At 41.8% G+C, this 10,452-nt stretch overlaps 1 protein-coding gene across 1 annotated transcript; it reads right to left on the bottom strand.

Annotated features, from left to right (window-relative positions):
- Positions 1-1,749: 1,749 nt before the first annotated feature.
- On the bottom strand, positions 1,750-4,760 carry LOC124706243 (cytochrome P450 87A3-like). Its single transcript, XM_047237902.1, has 9 exons — positions 4,540-4,760; positions 3,625-3,949; positions 3,405-3,551; positions 3,022-3,273; positions 2,555-2,644; positions 2,322-2,400; positions 2,125-2,231; positions 1,922-2,052; positions 1,750-1,849 (listed from the first exon to the last, which is right to left on the bottom strand). The coding sequence occupies exons 1-9, from the start codon at positions 4,758-4,760 to the stop codon at positions 1,750-1,752; spliced, it is 1,452 nt and encodes a 483-aa protein (XP_047093858.1).
- Between the last annotated feature and the right edge of the window lie 5,692 nt (positions 4,761-10,452).

Genomic DNA, 10,452 nt, shown 5'->3' with positions numbered 1-10,452 from the left:
GGATGTCTTACGATGTTGCAGGAAGAAGTTTCCATTTCATCGCACGAAAAAATCATTTTCCATTTTTGAGGTGTCGAAAATAGGGTGTTTTGTGAATCAACCACCAAATTAAAGTTTCACATTGGTACCAACACATTTTTAAAAAATACTAGACCAACTAAGATGGAAAATTTCTTAACCGGTGTATCTAGAACCTTTCCGTCCATCCCTCATGAAAATGACAAATTCCTGCCGAATCGGCAGGAGGCCCGCTGATTTGAACTACTGGTACATGATCTAATGCTCATGAATTTTTGGAAAAATTATTTTTAGATTCAAAATATGATATAGATGTCATATTTGGATTCCTCTCATTTTTCTAATCGATTTAGACATATTATTTGTCAAATTTTGATTTACAGATTTAAAAATATTAATTATTCCATATTAAATAAAAAAGAAAAAAATAAATCATTTTATTGTCCATTTGAATTCAAGATTAATATACTTATTCTTGTAGTTTATGTAGGTAATTGTTTGGAATTCAAAAATTAATGATGCGCGACATCAAGTAATAAGGGTTAATAGTATTGATATGGTATTATTGTCAACAAGGTGTCATTTTTTCATGGAATCTAGTCTAAATGGAACCGAGAAGTTAAGCGTGCTAGGGGTGGAGTAGTGTGAGGATGGGTGACTGACCGGGAAGTCTGATCATGAGTGGAATTTGACCTAATATTAAGTGTAGTTAGAGTTAAAATGGTGCATGTGAGAGATTAAAAAAATTGGGATAAAAAAATTTAAAAAAAAATTGAAAAAATTTGAAAAAACAAAATTTCAAAAATTTCGAGCCAAAATTGCCAAACGGCGTTATTTCTATGCCGTCGGCATAGGATGCTGTGCCGACGGTAACTTTGTCTGTGCCGAGGCCATATTGTGCCGATGGTTGCCGTCGGCACAGACGTGGGCCGACGGCGAGGCAGGCTGTGCCGGCAGCTTGGCGGGTTCCCGTAGTGGCTGCACTTAATTATTCGCATGGCACGACCGATTTTTCCTTTAATGTTTACCGAAGCATGACCCTCAACATGTTTTATGTACCAGGAATCTCTGGAGCTTCACCACGAGATCTGCCTGCACGATGCTATTCGTATTGCTAGCAACATGACGCCACTAGCTTTCGATGTCCTGGAGTCCATGAAAGATGCTTTCCACGTCCTTTGAAGGTCATTTCTATATATTCGGAATGACCGCTATGAGATGTTGTTATTCCTCCACTCACGAAAATTAAACCGCCCACCCTGAATGCATATGCAATATTTGTCGTCCATGATCAACACTCCCCTAAAGTTAATACGACGGACCATAGACCTGAAACTTAAGCTCTGACAAGCAAGTTCACCTGTCAACGCGCAAACGCTAGCGGCCATCAAGAACGAACGGACTTGATTCCGGGACATGTGTAGCTTGTCCTACATTTGGCCGCCCTCACATAATTACTGTTTATATTACAACAAAGACAAAACCCAAGAACAAGAAAATATAAAAATACAAGAAAATGCATAGGAGTATTGTCTCTGTAGATAGTACAACTGAAATACGAACACACATGCATAAACTCAGAACACCAAACACTCACACATATGATAGACGTCTCATACACAAGTGTTACATAGCTTACAAATCCAACACAAGACGACGAAGATAAGAAGAGTGATAATTAACTTTATTAAATCGGAGGTGCGTGGGATGATAGAATTAACCACGCACGTCTTAAATTGCTTGAGCCCTGGGGATTATCTGGATGTGATAGCCCTCCGGAAACACGATTTCTGATATGCGTTGGACGTCGCCTCCTTTGACCTCCTTCCACCTGCCCAAGATTTAGTCGTTAAGGAACAAATTTTGAATACATGCTGACATCGATCTGTTACGCGACAATTACCTGTAGTTAGTCACTAAGTTATGGAGGAAGAGTGCAATCTGAATCCGACTAAATTCTGCTCCCACGCAAAGCCTTATGCCCCCTCCGAATGGCATGAAGTTCTTCAACAGAGCGCTCCTCTTTGACTCATCCTACGTATTTTGATTAGTTATACAGGTGCCAGAGTATATGGTGAAATGGTGGCAGAGGTATTCGTGACCGACCTGCCACCTCCATGGATTAAAGGTCAGGGGATCTTCGAACAATTCTGGGTTCAGATGGACAGCCATGGGACTGATCATCACCAACCATCCAGCGGGAATCGTGTAGCCTGCGCGTAATTGGAAGAATTGTTTGCCCCATAACTAGCATAATAAGTCGATGTACTACAATAAAACGATTATAGGTCTGAGAAGATGACCTTTCACTTGCACGTCTGTTAGTGTTTTCCTGAATATCCCAGGGGCCACGTTACTGACGCGAGCTATCTCATTTGTAACCTGCAGAGAAACGTTGGCTTAAGTAGGCATGCGCACGACGCATACACAATAACACAAGAGAATATGTAAGGGAAACTGCTATATGCTCTAACTTGTAACGGGCCAGCCTGATTAGTTACTAATTAGTGAAATCACGATACATATGAGCTGAAACCTGGGCAGTGAATGTCATGGATTTGTATTCTTCCCATGTAATCCGTGAACTGGCACCATCTCTATTCTTCAGGATTGATTCATGCTCCTCCTGCAGGAAGGTACACCTTTTAACTGTACCGTATTTGTTGATTAACCATTCAAACTTCTGTACTTAAGACAGTGTACTAGCTTAAAATTGAAAATATTGTTAGACGAGTAGCCGAATAGGTGGAGCAAAAGAAGTGCTAGCGACTGAGAGAGGACTTCAAACTTTGCAGATCACTGAAACATAACAACTTCTGAACTATTTTCCCACATTCTTGTTGTTATTTTTCAGTGATTTGCAAAGTTCTAAATCCATATATTATATATAGTTTGAGAGATATGAAAAAAAAAAATCCAAAGAATGTGTGGGTGTACAATGTCATGGTGCTCACTCACAACTCTTTCATGTTTGTAACTTATAGCAGTAGAACAAAACTTAACCTTGAGTGATTCTACTACATTGGGGTAGTCGCTGAGGAACTTCATAGCGACCGAGAGCGATGACGATACCGTAGCAAAACTGGCAAACAAGAGGGCGGCCACAAAGTCTACCGCAAATTTCTCACTTATCATCCCACTCCCACTCTTTAGTTCGTCGACTACCTCATCTAGGAAATCACCATGTCGCTTTTCAGGTGTACTGAGCCTCTCTTTCAGTAGGTCCTTCAGTACCTTTTGCACATTTTTCCTTCCCTACAGAAACACCAAGACAAAAAGGTTGCGCAGTTGTGTGTTAAGCGTAGATCTATATATATGTGGTCATGTCTTGAGAAGTTTCTTAGCATGGTCGATATGTTTAATGATGTGTGGTTATAAATATAGACCTGTATGCATCCGTAGAATGTTGTCCCAGGGAAATACAGCGGGAAGGAGACCAATCCCTGGAAGAAGGCATCAAAGTTCTTCCTCAGTTTCCTTGATTTCTCAGGGCCGAAACCAATCAGCTTCTTGGCTGTTAAATCAAATATCATCTACGTAGCAGGAAGGTAACGATTAGTAGATCATCTGCAAAGCACGTACGCTTGATACAATCATAATACTTACGTTGGCTACCGCGTTCTTGACCTCGATTTGAGGCTCTGTTGCCCACGCTGCCAGGCTCTGCGCCACGTTCCGATCCATCTCAGCGAGTAGCACGTCCCTGAGGCTCTCGAGGCCAAAGAGCCTGGAGGCGAAGCTACGGATGTACTTGTGGATGGAGCCATCGTAGGAGGCGATGCTGTCCTTGCCGAAGATGTTGTTGGTGGTGTCCGGGTACCAGCTCCTGAATAGCTTGCCTTCCTGCTGGAAGATGAAGCGGTTCACCTCAGCGTCCATGGACACCACCACCGGCTGCCCCACCAGGCTCGTCTTGAAAACTGGCCCGTACCTGCAGGTCACACATGAGACATGCATGCACGCAAGTTATTAATCTACTCATGCAACCATGCAAAAGGCAAAAATTCCAACTTGACTATATTAGACATCCGTTGTCCAGAACTAGTATATCCTTAGGAAATCCAATTCGGCTCACGGATGCATATGAACTCGTTGTGTGAAAATGCGTTTTAAAATGTTGATAAATTCTAAAATAAATGTTTGCACGTATGTCTAGACATTCTATGTTCGCACACAAGTTTTTGGAAAAAAAAAAAGAATATTTTTTGTGTCTCATGTAAAAAAGATAAATTTTGATGCTCCAACATGACTATGTACAGTATATTTTTTTGTTTTTTTATACATGCCACATAAAATACTGTTTTCCCATGAATATGTGTGTACGAACATAGAATGTCAGCATGTACACCTGAAATTTTATTTCAGAATTTTTTAACATTTTTATTATTTTTTATAATAGATGCATATACACCTATAGCCAAAATGCCACCTCCTATATCCTCTTTTTTTTTCGAATACAGTACTAGTATATCCATGGTAACGACCCTCACTGATTTTAGTGTACTTGCTCAACTTGGTTACCTTTTCAGCCTTTGCTTGTAGAAGGCTGGAACGTCGAGAGAAGGGCTTGGTTTGAAGAACTGGAAAGTTTTACCAACGAGAGGAAAACCCATGGAGCCAGGAGGGAGCCTCCCCTTGTTGCATGTGGGATTCATCCATTTGTACACGCAGTGTACCATCCACCCTGCTACGACAGCTGCAAGGCCAAAGAGGGACGCATATGGAACTTGAGAGTACTCCATCTCGAAGCTAAGTTGATAGCTAGAGGTTGTGTATGATCTGAAAGAGTACCCGTCCATCTGTAAGCCAAAGGCGGCCAGTCTTTATAGACCTGCCGCGCTCTTGGGCCGGGTCTCCATGTTTTAGTCAATGTTAATCAACAATTTTTTTTTGCTAAAAATTATATCGAGGGCATGTGCATGTCTGGAATCTTGTCCCACGGAGCGAAAGCGTCTGTAGCCATCGGTTCTTCAAGTGAATGGTAGATGGCAATTTTGATTTTTTTTCCCTTGCCTCGTGGAAGATTGTTACTGGATTAGAACCTTTCATTTTTTTGCATACGGACTCCAAAATTTGTCGGGTTCCACTTTTATAAAAGATAACGAATAACAAAACTTAAGTTAACGGTCACCAATAGCAGGTCAAGTCAAAAGGAAAGCATGATAAGATAGTGGCGCAGGACGGAAAGAATTTGAGGTAGGGCAAATTAAAAATACTAAAATGTCCTAAGACATGAATTTCACATATGTTTCTAACGAAATCACTTAGTATGATAAAAGCAAAGACATATTTGATATACTTAGAACCTGAAAAACATAACAATGATGACACCTCAATGCCAAAGCTTTACACTAAAAAAATAATTTTATCGAACAAGTCTTTTAAATATCCATCGTGCGCAACTCGGTCTTAATGATCTTTGTCGCCAAGAAACCCTTCCAATTCGCCATCTCAATAAGATGATAATGTCGTTGGAGAAAGCATGATGTGCCTTTCAAATATCAATAAATCTCTAAATCTCCAATTCTGCATATATGAATAATGAATAGCACCAAATTATCTTGTATATAGTAAGATTCATGATAAATCTCTATAATAGAACTATAGAATCATTGTTATTTACATTGAACCTAGAATACCAGTCTATGTTTTGGTTTGAAGTCCATTTTATGCAGTGTTTACTAAAACAAACATAACTTTCTCATACGGAGTTCGTTTTCGATGTATAACCACTCAAAATATTTAAAACAACATGTACATCTAAATGTAATCACCAAAAATCAAAGATAGGGAGGTTGCCCTACCTTGCCCTAAGGGGAGCTTCGAGCCTGTGATAAGAGGCACACACATGTCCAAAACCACATGCATCCATGTGTTCCGCTTCTGGGCGGCATCTCCGCGTTATCAGTTGACTCGATTATCTAACATGAGCCACTAGTGCTTGCTTTGTTTACAGGAAAAGTAATCATGTGTATCATTTGATGTAAACTTGCTAGTCAAGTGGGTAAGTAACTACAATAAGTATTAAGTATTGGCGAGCCATCGTTATCTAACATTTTGGGATATGTGATCTTACTAGTTATGGATCTTTTTCTTCCAACGCTTAGCAATAGTATTTCCGCACGTAGCAATGGATATTTTTCTTCCAACGCTTAGCAATAGTATTTCCGCGCCTAGCTATGGATCTTTTTCTTCCATCGCTTAGCAATAGTGTTTCCGCGCATCATTAATTCCAGATCTTTTTTCCATCACTTAGCAATATTTTCCGTGCATTTTCTATTAGCATTAATTATGTCTAGCTATAATTTCGCTCATTATATATATTTTTTCCATCCCTTAGCAATTTTCCATTGATGCAATAGTATTTCCACGCGTCATTAATTCCTGATCTTTTTTTCCATCCCTTAGCAATATTTTCGGCGCATTTTCGATTAGCATTAATTAGGGAAAATTTGGTACATGACACTGTTATTTTCTGGCGTTTGCTAAAACACACTGCTCGATTATGTCTTTGCCATATACCATTATAATTTCGTGGCACATTTGCCAGAACACACCACCTAGCCGAAAACGGAAAGTTTTACACTTTTACTTGGGATGACTGGTTTTGAATACAAAATGCCTAACTTTCCATTTTCGGCCAGGTGGTGTGTTCTGGCAAATGTGCCACAAAATTGTAATGGTACCTGGCAAAGACACAATCCAGCGGCGTGTTTTGGCAAACGACCGAAAATAACGGTGTCCTGTAGCAAATTTTCCCCATTAATTATGTCAAGCAACAATTTTGCGCATTATTTTTTCCATCCCTTTAGCAATATTTCGACGTGTCATTAATTCCACACATTTTTCGGTTAGCATTAATTTCGCAAACGCTAATTTCGGGCGAGTCTTTTTTTTCAGTGCTTTCCTTTTTAGGCTAAAATTTATTTGGCGGTGGAAGAATGTGAACTCAGAGTCTTGAAAGTTAGTGTAGAAATTTCGCAAACATGCAAACCATCTATTCTATCTTACATTGGTGATAGATGAATGAAAGTTTTATACTTGACAATATGTTGTAGTTATCAATGTTTTTTTCCAATTTCCTTTTAACAAATCTCGTTTTTTCCACCAAAAAGTTTCCATTTCTATTTCCGTTCTGCAAAATTCTATTTATGTTTTCATATTTTCATTATGTTTCTATTTTCTGCGGAAAAGTTGAAAACTTTCCGCTCTATTATCATCCCTGGTGAATGGTTATCAACAGTTTATTTTGTACGGAAAATTATAATGAGGGCTTGTGTGGAATCTTGTCCCACGGAGCGAAAGCTTCTCCAGCCGTCGGTTCTTTAAGTTCCAATTTTTTCCTTTCCTCTTGGAAGATTTTTACTGGGCCCGCTCTGAAAATTCATGCCAAATTAGAGCAACTCTAACAGTGCCCGTTAATGCCGCCCAAACTGAATTTTTCCGTCGAATTTACAGGTTCGGGCCGAAAACCGCGTAGACTAGAGCCTGAATCGGCGACCCGGCCCAAAAAAGTTTCTCGGGGGCCCGAGAAACTCCGCGCGCGGTCCCTATTTATACATGCCACAGAGGGGAGCTCGGTTCCAAAACCCTACTCCCCTCTTCCGCTCCGCCGTCTTCCGCCCGCGATTCCGACGAGCAATACTAGCGCAGCCGCCGTCGCATTCGCGCTTCCGCGTGCGCCACCTCCACTCCAGAAGGGAGGGCCCCGAATTGGCGGCAGCAACTTTCTGCCGCGCGCCCCGGTCTTCCGCTCGGAGGCGGAGCGGCGGAAGTTGAACCGCTCCTAGGGCGCGCGACGGTGGACGAACTGGTGGTGTTGTTGCAGGAGACACCCTTTGAGACCTCGCAATCTCCTCCATGAATATGGAATATATCTTTTCTATGATATCAAAGAATTGTGGGGCTTGGTTGTTTGTCATGTCAATATCTTCACCTCCGGAAGATGTAAACCCTCTGATATCTGAGAACGGGCTCAGTCCAGGCACTGGAGTATTTTCTGCACGAACTGTCTAGTTTGTGTCCATATTTCCCAACGTAGCAGATCTCCTTGGTGTATTCTCGAAATGAGCACCACGGTCTTCAAAATCATCATCCTCATTGTGTTGTCCATTTGAAGGATTTCTTTGCTGGCACCATCTTTATTGTCACCGTCCTCATCACCTTCATCATCCTCGTCATCACCATCCTCATTGTCTTCGTCATCCTCATCACCATGTTCATTGTAGTCTTCATCATCCGCATCATCATCATCGTCCTCATCAACAACTACATAAGGTTCAGGCCTTTGCCTCTTCATAACTCTACCACAAACACCTTTTGCACTGTCTTCTGCTTGTTCAAGGTCCCCTACTTGTTCTACGAAAGTGCCCAACATGTTGGAGATATCGGTGCATAGCTCCCCAATCATCACAGCTAGTTTTCTTTTTTTCCTGCTCAACAAATACAAAGCAAAAAACTAGTGAAAATTATTTAGTTTTGTATGAAATCGCTGCGTACATTTTGACACACAAATTAAGTGGGAAGAAAAAATGAAATTACCTGACATGGGAAATTTCTAGGCAACCTTGATGATACAAACTCTTCTAATCTCGTCATCCCGACAAAAATACCGTCTCTAATAGTCACCCCCACCCCATCTTTCAACTGTAAAAATCAGAGATGTCATTTGTTAGCATAGGTATGTAATTTTAACTTACATATGAGCAGTTTACAAGAACCAGTGAAACAACTTAGATGGGGCTAGTAAGCAACTTAGCTATTCTACCAAGAACAACTTAGATGAACACTTATACGAGTCTAGTAAAAAGCAACCTAGGTCAGAGCTAAAAGTAAGCAAAAAAATAGTTGTGGTAGCAAGAAACACAACTTAGGTACTATTGTAAAGCAATTTGGATGAGTGCAGTAAATCAACTTAGTTATAATGGCAAGTACACCTACAGAGATCTGTAAAAATGAGGATTTAAAGCCCCAAAGAACTAAAAAGATACATTTGAAAAAGAAAATTAGATGGGCTAGTATGACAACTTAGATGACCCAAAGAAAACAACTTAGGTATGTGAAACAGAAAGGAAGAACTAAGATACATTTTGAAAAAGCAAATTAGATGGGCTAATATGACAACTTAGATGAGTCAGAAGAAGCAACTTAGTAGAGGTACAACTTTAGATGAGTCTGGTGAAATAATTTAGATGAATCCAATAAGCAAACTTAGGTATTATGCCAAGAACTAACATAGTTTGGGAAATGAACTTACATGAGGCTAGTAACCAAAACTAGCACATGGTAACAGGAAAAACATAGCTATTTGGGTAGTTAATATTGCCTTCATCTTTCAAACTCTCCACTAGACTTCATATCTTTGTGCATGACCGTTTGTATTAATTTGTCATCCCATGCAGCAACACGTATGTGACATTCCTCAATGGATGGCACTGGCTCATCGACATCAAGAGAGTCAAGATAAAGTATCTACAAAGTAAAATAAAAGGTAACGAAAAAGTGAGTTAGATCTGCTGAAAAAAGCAACATAATTTGTAGTAGTTATTATGACATAAAACAAGCGCCAAAACAAAAAGATAACACTGCTAGAAATAAGCTTATATCCGGACTTATTACCGCCGGAAAGTCTGCTTCGAGGTAGCTGGCGGTAAGTTACCGCCGGCGAGCTGGTTTGGGGTCGCCGGGGGTAGGCCCTTAACGCCGGCGAGTCGGGACAGGAACCGCCGGGGGCAAGTTGGGCCGAGAGCACCTAGATGGACCTCCCATTACCGCCAGTGATTTGGCCCGAAAACGCCGAGGGTAACTTTAATACCACCGGCAAAAATGATATATTTTCGTCGGTGGTAAACTGGGCCGGTGTGAGCTGAGCGAGTTGGGCCAACTTACCCTGAGAGTGAAGCACGCGCGGCACGTGAAGCCCCCCACTCTAAACCCTTTCTCCTCTCCTCTGTCCAAACTCATCCGCTCTCTGTCGCCGCCACCACCACCGCGTCGCCCCAAACCCTAGCCCCCCCCCCCCCCCGCAGTCACCGTTGCAGCCACCGGCGCGGAGCCCTGCCATGGATGATGTGTGCGAGGAGGAGCGCATGCTCAAGCTGTTGCAGGACCTCGACACCTTCATCGAGCAGCTCGGCATCTCCCTCTCCCAAATCCTCTCCCGCGACTCAGAAATCGCCGTCGCCTGCCTTCTATGGCCAGCTCCGACCGTCCCCACCCTCACCACCAGTCTCTTCCGACGCGCTGATCGATGTTGGATCTTCCTGTCCGCGTCGATTTGTCGGGGTGCCCCCGTCTGTTTCTGCGCAACACTACCATTGGGTAGGGTTTCAGTTTCAGAGTGCATCCGAGGAGTTGCAGCGAAGCTGGGGGTACAGGAAGGTGGCCTCTGAGGAGAAACATGTGGAGACATGGTGGTGAACATCATCGGCGGCT

This window comes from Lolium rigidum, chromosome 1 (genome assembly GCF_022539505.1).
Source record: "Lolium rigidum isolate FL_2022 chromosome 1, APGP_CSIRO_Lrig_0.1, whole genome shotgun sequence".
Lineage (NCBI taxonomy): Eukaryota > Viridiplantae > Streptophyta > Magnoliopsida > Poales > Poaceae > Lolium > Lolium rigidum.
Note: the sequence above shows the minus strand (reverse complement) of the source record. Positions and strands in the feature narration are given on the sequence as shown.